The 20,056-nt window shown below is 41.3% G+C and overlaps 2 protein-coding genes across 6 annotated transcripts in view; both read left to right on the forward strand.

The window, feature by feature from the left end:
- The first annotated feature begins 3,129 nt into the window (after positions 1-3,129).
- On the forward strand, positions 3,130-7,655 carry dhh (desert hedgehog signaling molecule). The gene is made up of 4 exons (XM_020704652.3): positions 3,130-3,268; positions 3,568-3,987; positions 6,163-6,424; positions 6,514-7,655. The coding sequence occupies exons 2-4, from the start codon at positions 3,679-3,681 to the stop codon at positions 7,302-7,304; spliced, it is 1,362 nt and encodes a 453-aa protein (XP_020560311.1). The 5' UTR covers positions 3,130-3,268; positions 3,568-3,678; the 3' UTR covers positions 7,305-7,655.
- A 3,102-nt stretch (positions 7,656-10,757) lies between these two features.
- The window catches only part of kmt2d (lysine (K)-specific methyltransferase 2D), a 29,629-nt gene continuing 20,330 nt past the window's right edge, over positions 10,758-20,056 (forward strand). For 3 of the 5 annotated variants that reach the window (XM_011477091.4, XM_078950624.1, XM_020704649.3), the window contains exons 1-18: positions 10,758-11,587; positions 13,965-14,047; positions 14,225-14,330; positions 14,470-14,672; positions 14,760-14,869; positions 14,974-15,136; positions 15,290-15,461; positions 15,598-15,712; positions 15,829-16,007; positions 16,108-16,370; positions 16,497-16,607; positions 16,698-17,476; positions 17,601-17,714; positions 17,881-17,994; positions 18,662-18,766; positions 18,844-19,025; positions 19,267-19,431; positions 19,906-20,015. In XM_011477091.4, coding sequence (XP_011475393.1) covers positions 13,999-14,047; positions 14,225-14,330; positions 14,470-14,672; positions 14,760-14,869; positions 14,974-15,136; positions 15,290-15,461; positions 15,598-15,712; positions 15,829-16,007; positions 16,108-16,370; positions 16,497-16,607; positions 16,698-17,476; positions 17,601-17,714; positions 17,881-17,994; positions 18,662-18,766; positions 18,844-19,025; positions 19,267-19,431; positions 19,906-20,015 — 3,040 coding nt within the window. In that variant the 5' untranslated portion in view covers positions 10,758-11,587; positions 13,965-13,998. Of the gene's footprint in view, positions 11,588-13,331; positions 13,487-13,964; positions 14,048-14,224; positions 14,331-14,469; positions 14,673-14,759; positions 14,870-14,973; positions 15,137-15,289; positions 15,462-15,597; positions 15,713-15,828; positions 16,008-16,107; positions 16,371-16,496; positions 17,477-17,600; positions 17,715-17,880; positions 17,995-18,661; positions 18,767-18,843; positions 19,026-19,266; positions 19,432-19,905; positions 20,016-20,056 lie in introns of those variants that run through there. The other 2 variants (XM_020704648.3, XM_078950623.1) reach the window with 2 other exon arrangements.

Below are 20,056 nucleotides of genomic sequence, written 5' to 3' on the forward strand. Positions count from 1 at the left end.
TGCGGTGGGTGTTTGCGTCTGGTAAGGTCATCTATCCTCTGCCTCCCCTCCACCCTTTTGTTGCACGTCTTTAATCAGCAGCAGAAGAAAGCCATATTTTGACCTGTCTGTCAGCGGTGTCCACCAGCGGACGCCACCACAGCCATGGCCCACGCTTTCCCCTCTCCGATGCAAGTGCCCGATAAAAAGCCTGTAAATCAGGAGGACGGGGCTTCACTCACATTTGCTCTTTGACGTCTCAACCACCCACCTCCTTTCTTCTATTCCTTTTCCTCAGCTATTGTTCATTTCCTCTTCTTTTTTTTTTGTCTTGAAGAAAAAGTCCCGCTCTGATTAATTTTCTCCCACTTGATTTTTTTGTTTTGTTTTAATGAAGCTTACTTGATTTGAGCTTTTGTTTTTCTGTACAGCGCTTCCTCTCCCCGAAAAAGCTCTTGATCACAAACGGTGTTGTCACTTTACGTCCCCATCTGGAGACTGATACTAAAGACGAGCTTACGTGAGAGAAAAACTGCTAAACCTTTTTTTGTTAAATCAAGTTAAACAATTTTAGAAAGTTAAAACACTACAACTTGTTCTAAAAAAACAAAATAGGTCCTATTTTGTGAACTGACCTGAGCTTGATGTCTTTTTGGAAACTCCAGCCGTATGTTTCAATAATTACTTTTTTCAGGTGCTAATACTTATGATCTGAAGCATTAAATATTCCTTGTTTTTGGACTGAAACACAACTAGGGTGCCCTTCCTGGCAGCCCACAGTAAAGGTTAAACCCAGTTCAGCAGCTGTCCCTGCTGTCCTATTGGGTATTGGGACAAGACGTCGGACACATAGGGACAAGGCGGGAAGCTGGCAGCTTGTAATGAAATGTGATATGCTATCTTTATTGTCAAAACACAAGAATGAAGGGGGGAAAAAGACGCAGATTAGCCTTCCTGACAGTCAGCCGTTTGAAGTTTGTGCCAAAGTGCATTAAGGGCTGTTATTCCCTCTTTTCCACACTTGAAATACAGAATCGGTCAGGAAAAGGCGAGACTTGCTTGCTAATCAACTGATAAAGGGCTTCACTGTCCGTTTACCAATGCTGCTGCCATCCTGTGCACACACTCACGGCACACTTGCTTCACACGCTTGGCGGGTGCCAGCCTCTGACTTGGATGACTGCAACCTGATGCAGAAACGTATTTCAAAGTCACTTTAATTGAAAAATGCGCCATTTATTTGGTCATATTCTACATAATCACTGTCCGGCAGCATCAGAATACACTGCTGTGCCTCTTCCTGCACAATACACACCAGAATACACTTCTTCCTGCTCAGTAAAAGACACAGTGGAGAGGGTGGTGCAGCTGTGGCTGGAAATAAGAATGTGAGTGTGGACTGGAAAAGAAGAGGGAAATGGCAGCTCTCTGACTTTCCTTTATTCTGTACCCTCATGGTGGCCTCCATCTGTGGACGTGAAGCCTGCAGATTGTGTATTCAGCCCTTTGAGACATGTCACAAAAGATTACAAAGCAGCTCTCAATATGAGAATACGTTTTAACACGTGCATTCCAAAGAGATTCCTAATGTCATCCTTGACCGCACTTGCTGGAGAGAGCACACTGGTTTGCAGTTATAAGTGAGTAATCAGTCTTTCTGTAAGTCATTAACGTCTCTACAAATCAAAGAAAGTCTAATCTCCAGGTTCATCCTGTATTTGAACATCAGTGCAGGTGAACGCTTTTAAAAACGGCTTGGAGGTGGAGCCAACTCGAGCAGGAAAGGTCTCGTTTTCTGTGCTGAGGCATTGCAGGAAACCAAACCATTCACTCAGCCATGTACTCCCATCCTGAAATGGGGGAGTAAAACACTAAGAGTCAAAAGAGAGTCAGGGGGAGGGAGGAGGACAGGGGCACCAAAATAAAAACTAATAATGACTTTATTTCCATCTCAAACCCACAGATGTCAGTTTCCTTCCTTTCCCTTTTATGCCTGATGGAAATTCTTTTTTCTTGAATTCCTTTGAAGAGAAACATTGGTGTGGGTAATTGTAGATGCCAAAGTGTTTGTTGCTTTTTTCGATTGAGTCATTCCCTGCATTTGTTACGAAGGCTGACATCTCTCATCTGCCTCGCTGGAGCGAGATTGAACCCTCCTCTGTGTTTACCATAAGGACAGGAAGATGCAGCTTTGGGTGCAACCCCTCCTCACAACATCCTGGGATCATCTGGAAACTTCCCCCTGAAAAAGGATGACTTACCACAAAGCCTGTATGGAGCTCTGTGACCTCCAGTTGATCAAATATGAGAAATTTAAAGGTTTATCCAAAACTTTATATTCATTCTGTGTTTAAAAACTATTTTTAAAAATCCAACAACCCTGAAATCTGTCTTCTCCATGAAGCAGCAGATAACACGGTTGCACTCTGACCTTCAATCAGCCATTAATTTAAGCTTCCTTGCGTGATTACAATGTCCCACCCTTTACATTCTCCTCTTCTGCTGCCTCTTTAGCATTATCTGACACTATTTATGCGTCTCACAGCCATTGTTTGGAGCTGGATAAAAACGTAAAAAAATGGGGTGTTTCCAGTAAAAAAGGTCTTAGAGGGGTTAGTGGGTATCAAGAGGGGTTTGGGGAGGGTCACGCTTGTTCCCTAAAGACAGGAAGGCTGCACTCTAAGTCATGGTCAAATGTGTCAAGGCTGGACACTTGTGCTCAATCTTAGGTCCTCACCTTCAACTCTGCCTGATTATAACTCAAGTGTGACTCAGATGGGTGTAGACAAAACAAGGATGTGCTACAAGCAAATGAGACCATTTTTCTCATTTATTGTAATACTTTAAGCAGAAATGTAAAATGTCAAAGGAAAACATTGGGAAAACCCCCCAAAAAGATGAAAGTGTCATCTGGCCAAAAATAGTAGGTGAATAGCTGGAGGGTGTTAGGGTCATTGTGAGAGCATCACATGTTCTTTGTACGGTTGAATTAGAGGCGTGTGCTGTCGCGGTGGGAGCGCATAGAGGAAGGGAGGGCAATCTTGTCCGGACGCTAATAAGACCCAATGGCCGGTGCAAGGTGGCCAGGAGCGCTGGGACGCGTCAGGAGGCGAAGACAGAGGAGAAAATTAGAGGAGCAGTCAGCATGAGCGCCTGGATGTGAGCGGGACTCTCAGAGCGCAGCGGCTGCCTTTTTCCTTTCTTTTTCTTTTTCTTTTTTGGGGGGGAATTTGGAGCCATCTGGCTTCCAGTGCGCGTCAGGTTTTGAAAGTGCGTGGAGACAGAAGCGGTAAGTGAGCAGAAACGTCCACCTGTCACCGTGCAGGTCCTTCTGGAGGACGCAGGAAGTTCCCAGTTTCACAGCCTGCTGCTGAAACTAATGCTGCAAGACACGATTCTGTTTTTACAACAAGTGAGACCAAACTTCTAAAGCGGTTCAGCCAATCAGATCCTTGTTGAACAGTTTTTGCTTGTGTGTAATCAACATACATAAGGACAGTTACATTTCAATGACAGACAATGAAAAAACAAAATGTGTCTTATTGAGCAGAAACTTTATTCTGTAATTTTTTATCATTAACATATCAGCATCAATAATCCATGAATTGGAATGGACCCAGATTTGACCATCATTCAGTTGCAATCACAAACCTGTAGCCTCTGTGAGCCTCTGAGTCCTGGGAGCCCTCATCCTCATCAATGAAGCAGTTCTGTTGGGCCCGTCTGGTTCAGCTTTGTCTGCTTGCTGCGTGGACCTGTGTGTGGCTGGTTGAGGGATGCGGACCAGGCCCTGGCTATGGCATCCGCTCCAGGCCCAGGAAACTCACAGCCATGCACTACAAGCAGTTTTTCCCAAACTTCTCGGAAAACAACCTCGGGGCCAGTGGAAGAGCAGAGGGCAAGATCACACGCGACTCCGAGCGCTTTAATGAACTGGTGTGCAACTACAATCCAGACATTGTCTTCAAAGATGAGGAGAACACCGACGCAGACCGCCTCATGACTAAGGTGAGAACAGGGGATCATTCAATTCCATTAACTCTTATGACAACCCAGGTGTTACTGAATTGTATTTTTTGGGCATCAAATGGGGAAACCTGATCAACTAAGAGAAGCTTTCTTCTCCAAAAATGACATATTTTTGCATTTATAAAAAATCTAACTTCTTCTTAACAGGAGTTGGTGGTATCTGACAGCCTCATGGAAAAAGTTCATGATTTTCTTTCATGTTTCTAAACTTACCTGCCTGTGCTTGGCTCTTAAATGAAACAAATGCTCAACGCAGCCTGTGTAAGTTTTAACCAAACTTTGCCTCCCTTCCCAGAGATAAACACCGCCCCCCTAATGAACCTGAGTCTCTCAACTAGAACTCTTTTAATCTTTTACTAGAAATAGAGCCATTCATAGGACTGACTCTCAGTTGGCCTCCAAGAGGAAGCATATAGGTGACCACTCACAATGCTTTGATGCCCTGAAACTTCTATTCTGATTGCTTTTTTTTCACCAACATGCTTGGGAATATCCATCAGCTCAGCAATGATTGTGATTGTTCGGGACTAAAATGTGTGTTTCTTTCCTTCCCAGAGTGATTGTATTTGATGGAAATCTGTAGTTGTACATGTGTGCCCTCATATGTGTGCATGTGCCCCCTGTTTTTTTGCCCAGATGTGAAAGACGCTCTTTGTGCGTCGTTTGGTGACTCCAAAGGGTCGCCTATACAAAATTCCCGCCTGCTGAAGTAATGGCACCGTTGGAAAGGCAACTATTGTAGTTGTGACAATGAAGCGCCTCTCTTCAATGACACTGCGAGAGAAATCTACCCAGTTTGTTTTCTGTCCCTCACTCTTGCTGTCACATTCCCAAGCCTGTGCCCATACATTCTTCCCCTCTGCCCTGCTCTATCCTTTCAACCTTAGCCTTCTTCTGCACTGTTCTCCTGCTCACACGTTCTTCTGCTGCTTCCTTCTTTCACTTTCACGCCATCAGCTTACAAATTCTGCTGCGCTGCCAGTCACAAGTGCAAACGCATACGGGAGAAGACGACTGTATCACCTCAGATGCAGACGTCATCGTTTTCTTCTCCAACTTGCCACTTTTGCGACAATGCTGACACAGTCTGTAACATTATGGCCCACGGGGGTGTTAAGAGTCACTGGGCGCATATTTGATCAAATGTCCCTGGGGTGAAAACAAGTAGCTCAAGCCTGGAACAATCTGGAAAGGCAGAGAATGGCCTTGATTATTCTGTCACTCTGTTGAAAAGGCCAAAGAATGCGCAAAACTGGCTACAGTAGGAAACTTCTTGCACTCTGATTGTTTGAATAAGGTTGAGGCAGCCTTTAGCGGAGTAGAGGAGAAATTGTGTGTTTGGATGCCAGCAGACAAAAGGTCTTAGGGTGAGAGCCAATGAGGGCACTAAGGAATGACGGTCTTCTTCTGCTGAGTGTTCCTGACAGCCGTCTGTAAGGTGCACCTTCCCATTGCATTGTAGGCGGTGGTAAAACTCCTGTTTTTAATCAACGATTAAACATGCCCATTTCTTTAGCAGAATCTGGCCCACAGAGCATGCATACCATCTGGTGTGGATGAAGTGACCAAAGATGGGAGGATTGGCCCTAAATAAATAAAAAGACTAAGAAAGTACACAAAAGAAAATGTGACCTTCTCATAAACCCTGTCCTATGAATAGAAACCAGGAACCCACCCTTAACTTGTTAAATAGTAGTCCGTTAAACCTTATAAAGAAAAGATACATTTAAATTACACCCATTTATGAGTCTCAAAAAAACTATGGATGTTTATTGTTTAATAAATAGGTCTGATTTGTTCTATTTTACATTAAAATCTGCATTTTTTATCCTTATTTTTTAGCTATAGAAACAAACAAAAGATTAAATTAATGCTTTTTCTTTTTAATTCTACACTTTAGACGTGAATAAATCAGATAAAATGAATCTGTTAAAATCCATAATCACGTCTTGCTAGAATATCCCCCGCAGCATTCATTGGGAGGGTAAAGCGCAATAACAGCTCCACCTTTCAGATGACAAATATGTTAAGTTGAGGTCTTTCTACACTCCTTTTTATTGTGTTTTGAAGCCGGTGTACTGCACGTGGAACCAGTCCACAAATCTGTGCCTCGCTGTGCCAAACTCAAGCCGTCTGCTGCTCTTTCTGTTCCAGCGATGTAAGGACTGCCTGAACAGGCTGGCCATTGCAGTGATGAACCAGTGGCCTGGGGTTCACTTGCGTGTGACAGAGGCCTGGGATGAAGATGGTCACCACCCTCAAGGCTCTCTTCACTACGAAGGCCGGGCAGTGGATATAACCACTGATGACAGGGAAACCGAGAAGTACGGCCTTTTGGCCCAGCTGGCCGTGGAGGCCGGCTTCGACTGGGTCCACTATGAGTCCAAGTATCACGTTCATTGTTCAGTGAAGGCGGGTAGGTTTAAGAATAACAACTTCAGTAAATGAAGTTATTTAAGCCAATATGTTTTAGGGATAATGTTTTTTCTGCTCATCCTCCTGCAGACCATTCTGTTGCTGTGGAGAGAGGGGGCTGTTTCCCTGGCTGGGCCCGGGTTACTCTTGCTGGGGGAAGGCAGAAGACTTTGTCCTCACTGGCTCCTGGCGACAGGGTCATGGCTTTGTCCGACACGGGTCAGGTGGTGTACACTCGAGTCCTTTCCTTTCTTCACCAGGACCAGGAAAGCGTGTCTACGTTTCTGTCTCTGGAGACCGAAGAGGGGTACACACTGGTCCTCACTCCGCATCACTTAGTCTTCTTAGCCCCAAACTGCGGACATGACATAAGCGAGTACCAGGCTCGTTTTGCTAGCAGGGCCAAAACGGGAGACTGTGTCCTCATCAGCACAGCAGACAGTCAAACCCTGCCGTCCCCCATCGTCTCGGTTTCAGTTGCAGAAAGTGTGGGAGTGTATGCGCCCTTGACAGAAGCTGGAACCTTGTTTGTTGACAGGGTGCTGGCCTCCAGCTATGCACTGGTGGAGGATCACAGACTTGCACACTGGGCCTTTGGACCTCTGAGACTCTTTTATTCCTTGAAGGAGCTACTTTGGGCAGAAGCAGCAGATCAAACCACAACTGGTTCAATATCTCTGACAAACATTAGGTCACATTTTAGCACTTTGACCATAAAGAAAGAAGGTATAAATGAGGGTTTTCTACACAAACATAATAATCTTACTGAACCTTTCAGGATGAAAATTCAAGAGAAGCGCTTGTCAAAAATTCACTGGTATGCCAGGTTACTGTACAGATTTGCATGGGTCTTGTTAGACTCCAATTTATTCTATCCTTAAAATCCTGAAACAAAAAAAAATACATTTCTGTGCAATGTTAGTACTTTAATGTATTATAATACAAAAAATGCTAACAACATCATGACGTCAAAAGAGCTTGTCAGACAATGCTTAAATGACCTTTTACATTTGTACATCACTCATTTTTTGAAAGTATTTCACTTAAAAAGGGATAAATGTTGTTCAAATAGAAAAAGAATGAATTTCCATAGCAACAGAATCTTTATTTTTGTACTTTCTGAATAATATATGCGTATATGTTCCTTTTTTTATAAATACACCACTTGTATTGTATGAACTGACATGGTGTTATGATATAAAACAAATAAAAGTATTATTTTAATGAAGCAACTCACCAATTGTTTTCAATGTGTGAAGTAACCTATTGTCCTTGATAAAGACATTGTAACCATTTTAAGTACAACGAGTTCCTGTTTGGTGCATGTAACTCACTGCAGCTATTTCCCAGTGGCAAATTTAAGAGTTTACAAGTTAATGAGAAGCCAAGACTTACTTAATATTCCCCTCACTTTCGCTCCACTTTGACATTTTCAGACCTTTTCACCTCATTAGCTTAGTTTTTCTTTTAGAATGTCAGAGGGAGCTGATTGCTTTTTTAAAGTATCACACTCATAGATTGTTACTTTTGTTCAATGTCTCACACTCCAAAATTTGATTTACTTAAAAAAAAAAACTTTACATTTTTAAAGTTCTTAAGAATTGAAAGCTGTGGACAAATATTAACTCCTGCGCCCTCTAGTGGAGGATCTGATAATGCCAAAACCCTCAAATTTCAGTTGCAGACCAATGTAATCCATAAAATATGACTTCTAAACATTGATTTAATGTGTAATACCGATAATTACACATCAAGTAGTTCTATTGTGGTAGTAAGTTATATTTAGGAATAGTATGGGAGTCTTTTTTATTACTAAAGATTGTCTTCAAAGACAACCAAAAACATAATATTTACCAAAATAATTTAAAAACAGTGTCAAAAATCAATTAGCTGAAAATAAAGCCATAATATTAACATAATCAATTAACAATCAATTACCTAATTATGCACTTATTTTTTTTTATTTATTCTCTTATGGTTTTATTACAAATCTATTACAAATCTTTATTTTTAAAAAATGTGTGTTCTCTTTTGGTTTGTGTTCTGCCTTAAACATCTGTGAAGGTATTCTAGGGGATTATCATTACAAACACAGGAGCCAGATGGGAAAGCACTGGCTTCAGTTGCTGACCAATAGGAGCGGCCTGCTCTCATAAAACCACCCTCTATTTACATCCACTGACCAATCAACTGCTGCTTTCTAAACTGGTCTCAGCCCCCCCAAAATCTAATCCAATTTTCCTAAAGCTGAATGGAGAGTTAAGTAATCCTGCTGGTTGGAACTGTAATAACCTGTTTTCAACATTAAAACGTGCTCACCCCACATTCAGGTAAAGTGATTCTCTAACACTGCGGTCAAATGAAACACACCATAATCACATTTAGTGAAATCAAAGGGCCTGACTTCCTGAAGGGGGAAGGTAGATCCCCACTTCCTCTACACACACAAGTGCAGGTAAAAATTTTTATCTGGTAAGAACTGCAACAAATGATAGAAATGAAGGTATTTGTTTGTCTTTCTGTTCACAAGAATGGTGCAACTTCTCTTTCTGTTTAAAAAATTAGTTAAATACAGATTTGAATGAATGTTTCTGGAAGAAATTTATGAAAAAAGCTCTAAAAAAATGTAACTGGTTTGTCTTCTACTGACTAACCATTTATATCTTTATATACAAATGTTTTGCACAAAAAAATGATGAAAGTTAAGGTTTGTCAATCCGATGTTCTTTAGCAAGTGTAAATCTGGAAAATAAATGTGTGTACGTCTCTGACGTATGAACACCTTCTGCTTGCTCACATTAATCCACTGTGTGCTTAATTACAGCAAGACAAGGAAGAATTCAAAGTGTCAGCATCAAAATTCACTTCATATTTAATGCTTTTAGTACAGTTTCTTCTCTCTCAACACTTACATCCAGGTACAAACAGGTGCTCTTTTCTAAGGTATGTCAGGACCTGATATGAATTAAATCAATGACCTCCTTGCAATGCTTACCCAACCTCATTTTCTGTAAATTCATAGTATCACCTCAATGACATTAGACCTGCTGTAATAGGTGTACTGCCCCAGGGGAATTTTCCTTTTATTTTTTACTGTGGGTTTATTAAAAGATGACAGGGGGTGGTTGTTGCTTTGGTCACTACAGAACCAGAGATTGTAGAAACCAACAATAAGAAAATATTTTTGTGTCAAATTGTGTGAAAGATACCTACAAAAAAAACCCATATATAAATAGTAAATCTGGGCTGATCTTTTCTGCATGATTTCCAAAAAATATAGTTTATTATTTCAAGTACCGCTCCAGTCATCTTTTGATCCACTTTAAAAGCGTTCCCAGTGTTCTTTTATTTATGATTACGCTGTTTTTAGCTGAAAAAAATAAACAAACGCTGTCAATTGTAGGACATAGTTTCTGCAGAGAAGCAGTAGTTGTGAGTGGGACTGTTGGCGAGGGGAAAGTCTACCTCCACTTCCCGTCATCCATCTGTTTACACGCTCTCCCACTAGCTCACTGCCCCTCACAACCCCAACCAAACATTAGCAGTTAAAAAAATAAAAAAAGAACAATGTCAGGGTTATCCAGCTGTACAGTTTTGATCCAGATTCCAGCTCAGACGAGGAAAACAAAGACGTACATGGATCTATTTGTCTGCGGATGCATCATGGTATGGAGCAGGGAGCTTGTAGCCCGCCTATACTAATCACAAATATGATCTTTATTCTACTGCATTTTTTCCCTCTGCTCATTATTCACGATGATTTGAATTAAACACACAGAAATGCAATTTCAAACTTAATTTTCTTTAGAAATGTCCTCCATCGTCAGAAAAACATGGCAAGAACATGTTAAAAAAACACCATATTCTGTTCATTCCTCAGCTGTTTTAGTGGTAGTTTTGCCCTAAATAGCAAAATAACTACCACAAACTACAGAATACTTTACTATCTTCAAATACAAGACAAATTTGTGGAAGAATTAAAGATGAAATCTGGTTTTTCCATTATTTTTGAGAGGACTGTATAAGGAATTTCTTAAGTTTCAAGGATATTATTTATAATTCTTCAATAACAAATGTCCTAAATGTCCTAAATGCAAAGTACATTCACAGAAACATGGTTAAAAACGGGATTACTTCACGATTGCAAAAATACATTATACAGGCAGCAGAGTACTGTACATTTGTTTTTTGGTGAATAATGAAAGAAAAAATGTATACATAAAAATAAAGCAAAAAAAGACGTCGAAATTTCGAAGGCAGCTTGTTTTTAACAGTAGAAGCGCTCAGCGGCCACCGTGACAGCCTTGAAGTTCCAATAATAACGATTTAATAAAAATGGCTTCCGAAAATCTAATGACCTAATATTTAGCATCCACCATCATTTGCTGCTGCTATCGATTCGCCAGATTAAAATGCTTCATGCACACTGTGTAATTATCCCACAGAATAGTTGAGCGATTAGCCGAAAATGAATGGCTTTTCTCTTTGTTCCTTTGACACGACTTGTGTTTTATTTTGACGTAGTTGTTTTTGTCGAACACGGCTAGCAACTTTAGCGGAACAACCGAGTGAGGACGCAGCGCAGTTTAGTGAAGAGATGCAAGTGACCCAAACGAGGATATCCATGTAAACTTTAGCTGCGAATGTTGGTCGATAAGTATCCTGTCGGTCACCATAACTCAAAGAAACCGGCCTTTCTTTCGCTTGCTACAAAGTCTGGGACTGTGCTTTCCGAAAACCCAGTTTTCGTGCAAACTTGCCTCAACGACCTCGCCAGTGAGATTCCAGAACAGCACTAAAGCTAACTGATGTTAGCATTCAAGCTAAATTTACTACCACGGAGCCATTGCTTGAAGCCTAGAAACGTTTTTGTAGGTGGTGGATTGGCTTTTCGACATGTGTTTGTGCTTAACAGTTCCCCGACGCTGTACAACCACTTGATAGTGAGCGCTGGTCGTTGGTTAGGTTGGTGACTGTCCATCTGGTTGGAGAGCTAGCACAGCCTGCCTTCCGCCACCGTGCTGCACTTCCCCCACTCCCACAGCAACCGGCTAGCCGAAGCGTTAGTCCGGTACTTAAAATGAAGCGACCATCCGCAATTCTGGACTTTGTGGGGCTCTTTGGATTTTGCTGATGCACGAGGAGACGGTACCGTTTGTGTGAGGTAAGCGGGCACATTTACGACATTTCTGAACTTTTTGCATCATACATGATGCCTTGATTGAGACATCAGGACTGACCTTAGACCGGCTGTTAGCTCTGCCATTGGTAGCATTTAACTACTCGTCTGGACCAAATGAGGGGGGGTATCTAGTTGCTGGAGCGCTAGCTAAATTACTTCTGCGTTTACTTGTAGTTGTTTCGCGTTAACTCTGTCGACGTTTTCATCCACCGTTTGACCATCTGCCACTTTTGAAAAGAAAGCCTACCTGTGTGAATTATTACATGCAGTCTTATTATTTCTTCGTTGTACTTTGATGCTACGTCACTGTATGTAGTTGTGTTAGCATTTCAAAACCAGCTTGTCGCCAGTAACATGGACATGTCTATTTGCTGGTTTGAATAAACCTCTTGAAGTTGATGTTTACATTAAGGAATAGTCGTGCTTAGCACGGACTTAATTTGGATGTAAAATCTTACCAGATCTAACATTGGCACTTGAACGAATCACACGACTCTTGGTACATAACACAAACAAGCAAAGAGGATTTTAACACTGAAGTCTTAACTCTCATAAATACTATGTGTGTATGGTCGCAACACTATATCTAGGATCTCGTGTGCTAACAATCATGATATAGCGTCAATTTATTTTTTTGCTAAAAATAATTTCAGGACACGCTCGCAGTTAATGTCTGTGTAAATAACGAGATGACACAAAAACGGTTTAGATCAGCGCTTACAACACACGCGTAATGTCAGAACAAACACAGTGAATTAGCCTTTACTCCTAAAAATATAATCAATGTTTCGGAGTTGTAAACATGTATATTTAAAACATCGCCATTGTATTGTGTATCCATTATGGTTTCATTTTCAAACCATTTAATTCACTGTAATCGCGCTTTTGTGCGCAGCATTACCGTGGTAATTTAGGATGTGCCGTTAGTATGAACGAACAACAAGCCCCCAAAAAGACACCAGATTATTCCTTAGTTTAATATGTGCTGGATATAATATTGCATTTTCTACTCTAGATCTTTTTACATTTGTATTCTTGCTATTTTTAACGATGTGATGCCGAGTTACTGTAGTTCTAACTGGCTCAATTTGTAAGGCTTTTTATGTTTTTTCACCAAATCACACCGTCCTTCTCATTGTTTCATGCTTGCTACTTTCTCGTTACAAGTGACATCGTACAATGTGTCTCCATGCTTAAATATGCATAATCTAAAACTATATTACAATGACTACAAACTATAGAATTAATCTTGTGCTTCAAAATTGCTTTTGACAGAAAAAAAGAGGACCGTGATCAAAAATCTGTTATGTCCTAGTTTTACTGCTTGGTTTTCTAATTACTTTATAATAAATGGGAAGGAGGAATTTGGAATAGGAGTTCTTTTTATAGAAAAGTCACAATGTAATTACTATAGTCTGTAAAAAGAAAGGTAATTTTTCTCGGTCTCTTTTTCACTTTCGGGATTACATACGGGATTTACAACCATGTAAACAAATACTGGCGAGGCTGTAAGAGCAGCAGAGTGTACCCGCGAATCGACTGATATGTTGCGTGTTACGAGGACCCGGATTAAAAAAAAATATATATATATATATTTTTTATTTTGCTTTTTCGATAAAAGCCAATTCGTGTTTTTACACATACAGTGTTTGTTTATCCATATTTGGTTGCACAAATCTTGTAGCGGAACTGTATAGCCTTCGACGAGGTTCTGCCCGAAGGGAGCACTGCTGCAACAGGAAGCTGCACATACGGAAGTTGAATTTCCTTTGTGTATCCCGATTTGTGGTTGTTTTATTTAGAAAAAATATAATGATAGTTGCATAGTTCACCGGCTTTTTGACCTCAAAGACCTCAACTATTTGGATTATGCATTGCTTGGTAAAAGATGTGAATATATAAAGCACATTTCGAGCGCTCGGTCGCACGTAACCTTCGCGCTTACTTATTGAGTTTGCGTTTTCATTCTACTAATCGTCGTCCGATCATAGGATATAATCTAAAGTGAAGATATAGTTGTGCCAGATTTTTAGTTGACGCATTATTGGGCTGGATTTTTAAATAGTTTAAGGCTAGTTCCAATCGCTGGAAGTTTAGTGTTTGATTTCCCCTTTTTTTCTACAAATAATTTTATAAAAAGTAATCGAGTTGTTTCACGATGAACATCAGCCGGTATACTACACAAGTCTTAACGTTTTCTTTATTTCTATTAAAAAAACACAGATTTTTTAAAATCATAATATAATAAAATGACAGTTCACTGTGTTGTTTAAGACAATTTGATTTGTTTTTACAAGGTAATTTCCTAAGATAAAATTCACAATTTGAAGTGATGTATTTATTCTTTTTTTTTTTCCAGATCTCTGCCAAAGAGATCAAAGCAGCAGCAGGGAATGGATGAGCAGAAATCAAACTGCGAAGAGAATGACTCTGAACCAACAGGTAAAAGTGCTTTTTGGATTGTCCGTTTCTAATACAGAGAAGGACATGCATTTCATTTTCTTTTAGATTATTCGACAGGTTAAACAAATAAACGTAACAAGTAAAAATTGTGATTTTGATGTATTTTTTTTCTTTCAAATAGCTTTTATTTAACTTTTTTCTTTTCCAATTCTCTAGCTGATGATAGTGCTTCTGCAAGGCAGCCTGTCTTACCTGAGGAGTTGTCCAAAGGCTCTGCTGCTCACGAGTCTGACATTAAGGCGGTCTCCTCTGCCTCATCTTTGTAAGTTGTTCTCTTACATCAGAAAGGGGTTTTGCATGATCCCCAATTGATTGTTTATAGTTGGCAACCAAGTTTTGCTTGGATGGTAAAGGAAGGCTTTTGTTGGTTATTAATTTGTACTTGTTTTTTATACATACAGAGAGAGTGTCCGTGTCTGTGCGCTTTGTAACTGTTTGGAGCGCAGCTTACACGGACAGCGGGAACTGAGATATTTTGAGCTGCCGTTTGAGCGGCCAGCCCACAAGAGATCAGCTTCCCAGCTGCCAAAGCCTGGAAATGATGACCTGTCTTCCATTGGATTTTCTGACTCTCCTTGTCTGAGAGCACTCCTTGATGACTCAGGTTAAACTTAAGACATGTTTTCTAATACTCTGTTTCATCTTTTTATTTATTTATTTTTTTGCTGATGTTTTGCTTCATCTTTACCAGGTGGTTGTTGGGTTCATCATTGGTGTGCAGCGTGGTCAGAGGGGGTAAATCAGACAGAGGATGAGGAACTGGAGAATGTGGATAAGGCTATTATCTCAGGGACTCAACAAGTACGATTATTACTCTCTGACTTGGAATAAATAATGAAAGCTAAAACTGAAGTCTTTCTAAAACTTTACCCTTCTGTAATTTTCCACCACTTGCTTCTTTTCAGATTTGCGAATATTGCAAAAGGTTTGGTGCAACTATACGATGCCACATAGAGGGCTGCACTCGATTCTACCACTTCCCCTGTTCTGCAGCCAGCGGATCCTTTCAGTCCATGAAAGAGTTGCTCCTTCTCTGTCCGGAGCACTTCAATAAGGCAGAGGAGTTAGGTCAGCGGATCCCACACAAAAATACTTGAATTTTTATGTCCGTATGACTTGCGAAAATCTTGTCCTTATTACGTGTTGCGGAAAAAGTGCAAAATGTTCTTTTTTGTTTTTGCTGTTCAGCTTTGTAAACCTATTGATTTGTTGTGTTTGCAGCTGGGGAGGATTCTTGGTGCGCGGTGTGCGACTCTGCAGGTGATCTCACTGACTTGCTTTTCTGCACGGGCTGTGGCTTACATTATCATGCAACCTGTTTGGACACTGGTGCCACACCAATTCTGCGAGCAGGATGGCAGTGTCCAGAGTGTAAAGTGTGTCAGACCTGCAGGTTTGTCCTTTCTGTTAATTCTAAGTAAATAATAAGTTAAATACAAGTCAATTTCTCAAACCTTTTGGACAATGTTTACATTCTTTAAACACCTAGTGGTATTATTTGGTAATTGCTTATATTCTTTTTTTTATAGACAACCAGGAGAAGACTCCAAAATGTTGGTGTGTGACTCTTGTGAGAAAGGATGCCACACCTTCTGTCTTCAGCCAGCCATGGATTCTGTGCCCTCTGACCGCTGGAAATGCAGAGTAAGTCATATTTATCTGTGTTTACCTTAGCAGGATTTGTAAATGTGTTAGTAGGTTTTTATTTTTTAAACAGGCATGGGTGATTTAGTAAATTTCAAACCTTTGTATTTTGACAGAGTTGCCGTGTGTGTATGGAGTGCGGTGTTCACGGTTTGGTTCTGCCCGGCACGGCCCAGTGGTTTGAGAGCTACACCTTGTGCGAGGGCTGCCAGCATCATCGCAGCTCAATTTGTTGCGTTTGCAGCAAACCTGACAACCCGTCTGTCAGCCTCCAGTGCTGCAGCCTCTGTCACAGGTTAGCTTTTTTTCTTTTTTCATTTTTACTAGAAGTCAGAGTTGCCAGTGTGACGGTGTGTATCTATTGTACATGTTTTGATCAAACTGATCACTCTTAGATGGATGCACAGCGAATGCTCTTCACTCACGGAAGGTGTCGATGCCAAGGCAGTTTGCCTGCTTTGTAAAGAGGATCAGCAGCCTGTGGCTAAAATCTGCTTGATGGAGGTGCAGACCAACGAGGAGACGACAATCCAAACAGGTGCTGACACTGTCCCTGAAGAGGGGGAGGATTTAGTAAAAGAGAAGCCAGAACAGAAAGGAACCTTGGAGACGGCTCAGTCAGGAGATGAGTCAGGAAAACAGACACCCATGGATTTGGGTAAGTTTGAATTCGCACTTTGAGGCAGATCGGTCTTACAGGAAAATCATGTAAAGTTGTACGTAAAGTGTAGTTTGAGGATATTTTACGTTTGAAGAGCACTCGGTAAGTTTGTTGTCTTTTAAGGGGTGGAATCTTCTCCTATTACACAACCACATATTGAGGACAGAAGCGTGGAGAGGGAACTACGCGTGACAATGGAAGGTCAGACCTCACCTGCACCACTTGTGTCCACAGGTAAACCCAGAAAACATTGTGGAAAAGCAGATTTAAAAAATAACCAGGATGATGGTGCTCACAGTCGCATATATTTAACCCCAAATGTAGAGTGTGCGACAACGGAGCAAAGGGGGCCGCGTCTTCCTGCCACCGATGAGAGACCAGAAGAGCCTCTCAGCCAGACACGACTAGCCACTGCTCCTATCAGCCCCAAAGTGGAATCCCCATCTAATGACGGCCTCAAACCAACACCAGCGTTAAATCAAGATCCCAGAGACGTTGAGATGGAGACGGAGCAGGAAAACCTAGAGGCTACTCAGACGGTTAAACAGGAAACCCCACAGAGTGAATCTGGGGACATGAGTGACGTGGAACCATCTAGAAAGGAGTCTTTCAAGTCACCAACTGTATCTATGGACAAAACAGAACTTTTGTCCATGAATTATACACAGGAGAGAAGTCTATACCCAGACTCAGACTCCCAGTTTCCTAATCTGGTGGACACCCAGGAAGCAGTCTCTGCTCTGGACATGGAAGAAGGAAGTTTACTTCCTCAATCTGAGGATGAAGAGGAGGAAGAGGATGACGAGTTAATTAAAAGACACGGTGTGGATTTAAAGCAGGACCTGCAGGAGGTTAAGTCTGAGCTGCTGCTGGATGACATGTCCAGTATTAGCCATGGGGATGAGAGCAGCAGTGGCTTCTTGGGCTCTCCAGGGGAACCTGATCTTCAGCTGTCTATGGAGCCCGGCCTTGTTCCTGGTAGTCGGTCTCATGGTGATAATTTGCTCACAGAGACCGATGACTCGCTTCCGTTTGAACCGTTCAGAAGTGACAGAGAGAAGGCAAGGCGGAGAGGATCTCCAGGTCGCTCCAGGGTCAAACAGGTGAATTCTTCTTTGGCCATTTGTGCTTTAAAGTCTTCTGCTATTTCGTGTCTTGGTTTGTTTCTGATTTAGAAAAACAAAACAACGTTTGACATATATTTTATTTAAATCTTCTGAATTGAAGGGTCGAAGCAGTAGTTTTCCTGGAAAGCGCCGACCTCGCGGTGGTGGCGCCGGCAGAGGGCGTGGTGGGAGGTCCAGACTCAAAGCTATGGCTTCCTGCATTGATGCCTTCTTGGTAAGGTTAATGCACTGTTCAGATCCATTTTAGGTCATTGTAAAGCACTCAGCAGAGCATTAGGAACATTCCTGTTTCATTTGCCATCGTACATATTCTTATAGATTCCATAATTCCACTTTACTTAACAGAATAACTCTTTATTTGTTTATTTTTCCTTTTACAGCTAAGCATGACCTCAGACACTGGACTAAGTAAGGAGGAAGAGGAGGAGGAAGATGACACCATGCAGAACACCGTGGTGCTTTTCTCAAACACGGATAAATTTGTCCTGCTCCAGGTACAGCCTTTGTTTTGACCTCTTAACCTCAGGCTTTCCATACAAAATAATAACTAAGCTGACCAACTGGATTTAGAAAACTCTTCATACAAGTGTTTGGCAATCCACCCACATATCTATTTATTTTCTACTCTTAAAAATAATGAAATCTCCTAATGCAAAACTGCATGTTGTGCTTTGTTTAAACCCATCACTCTGTGCTCTCCTCTTCTCCTCCCTTTTATAATGCATTACATTCACTACTCTGTGTTTCTTAAGACATAATCAATACAATATTGCAGTGGAATAACCATTTTTTAAAGCACTTAGCATTTTAACCTGTAAATAGGTTAACTACAAACACAGAGAGCAACAGAAAGACCAAACCTTAGTGCAAAACTGTCATGACCAAAACAATGGGGCGACTGCAAACCTGGCCGCATTCTGTTCAGGATAACAACCACTTACAAAGATGTAAATTTAGGCGAAACAGTAAAATAAGGCATTCGGGGTGTTCAGGTTCGTGTAATGCTGCCATCAGTTGTTTCCATGGAGTGTCTGAAACAGAACGATCTGTTTTTGAGGGAAACTCATCTGCATCAATTTGCTCTGCAAGTGCCTGCAGTTGCTACTTTCATTCAATGCAAATGAAGCGTTTGTTTGACTCTCGCTCTCTCCTCTGTTTCAGGACATGTGCGTTGTGTGCGGCAGCTTTGGAAAGGGTGTGGAGGGTCAGCTGCTAGCTTGTGCTCAGTGTGCTCAGTGTTATCACCCTTACTGCGTGAACAGCAAAGTAAGATCATTGTCATCTCCAGTTTCATTTTGAGCGCTGTGTTTCTCCTCAGTGCTTGATGGGACTCTCTTGTGCAGATCACCAAGACGATGCTGCGTAAGGGCTGGCGCTGTTTGGAATGTATTGTTTGTGAAGTGTGCGGAGAAGCCTCCGACCCCTCTCGTCTGCTGCTGTGTGACGACTGCGATGTCAGCTATCATACTTACTGCCTGGATCCACCCCTGCACACTGTACCAAAGGGGGGTTGGAAGTGCAAATGGTAACCCCCCCCCTTCCTCTATAATATAATAAATGCAACATTTTATGCAGCCTTGTAGCTTTGAAATGGGTCAAATGAAAATGAACATGTACATTTGCATACTATGTAAAATACTGGATTGGTTGTGCTTCAACTTTACATGAACAATTCAGAAGCTCATGTTTTTTTCCCGTCTGTTTAGAATCCCCTTTTTTGCACTTTGGCTGAATGTTTTTGTTGAATGCTCTCATCTTCGTTCTAGGTGTGTGTGCTGTGTCCAGTGTGGTTCCAACTCACCAGGTTTCCACTGTGAGTGGCAGAACAATTACACTCACTGTGGTCCGTGTGCCAGCCTCGTTACGTGTCCAGTTTGCAGAGAAAACTTCATGGAGGAAGAGCTGCTACTGCAGTGTCAGTACTGCGATCGGTGGGTGCCAAGCTTTTACAATCAAAGGTGCTCAAATAGAAAATGGAAAGGAAACCGTTTGCCATCTGTTCTAAGTTTTTTTAGGCTAATATCACAGCTTTAATTCACTTTTAACTTATCATTTGACTTAAGCTTTTATCATTTCTAACTGTTTTTATTTTTCCTATAACACCTATAGAGCCAATTTAGAGCCTTTTCTTGAAGGAGTTTTGCTTATTATGGTTACTGTTTTATATGCAAAATACCTCAAAGAATTCAAGGCAAACCTTAATACCAAATCCTCACTGTGACTGCTGATGATATGTGCTTGAAGCCAAAATAAAATGGGTCAGTGCATGTCTTATATTAGATAAGATATCCATGAGTGGGCTGGTACGGGCATTAGGCACGGAAAAGATCGCTGATTTACATTTTTTCCCCTTTTTTCTTTGAAGAATGACTTCTAGCCGTAAAGTTGTATTTGTTTCCCTCCAGATGGGTCCATGCTGTCTGTGAGAGTCTGTATACAGAGGATGAGGTGGAACAAGCTTCTGATGAGGGCTTTGCATGCACATCCTGCACTCCATATGCTCCAAAACCAGCTGGTGAGCCCCAATGCTTTGGATATTTTTCGATTGTTTTGGTG

This window comes from Oryzias latipes, chromosome 7, assembly GCF_053564925.1.
Source record: "Oryzias latipes strain Hd-rR chromosome 7, Olatipes_Hd-rR_3.1".
Taxonomy (NCBI): Eukaryota; Metazoa; Chordata; class Actinopteri; order Beloniformes; family Adrianichthyidae; genus Oryzias; species Oryzias latipes.

What these genes read in the sequence shown, in the direction of transcription:
- dhh (XM_020704652.3), top strand. Translation starts at nt 3,679, where the DNA reads ATGAAGCAGTTCTGTTGGGCCCGTCTGGTTCAGCTTTGTCTGCTTGCT. An exon ending in CAGACCGCCTCATGACTAAG is followed by an intron (nt 3,988 to 6,162) that starts GTGAGAACAGGG and finishes TTTCTGTTCCAG; the next exon opens with CGATGTAAGGACTGCCTGAA. An exon ending in TCATTGTTCAGTGAAGGCGG is followed by an intron (nt 6,425 to 6,513) that starts GTAGGTTTAAGA and finishes ATCCTCCTGCAG; the next exon opens with ACCATTCTGTTGCTGTGGAG.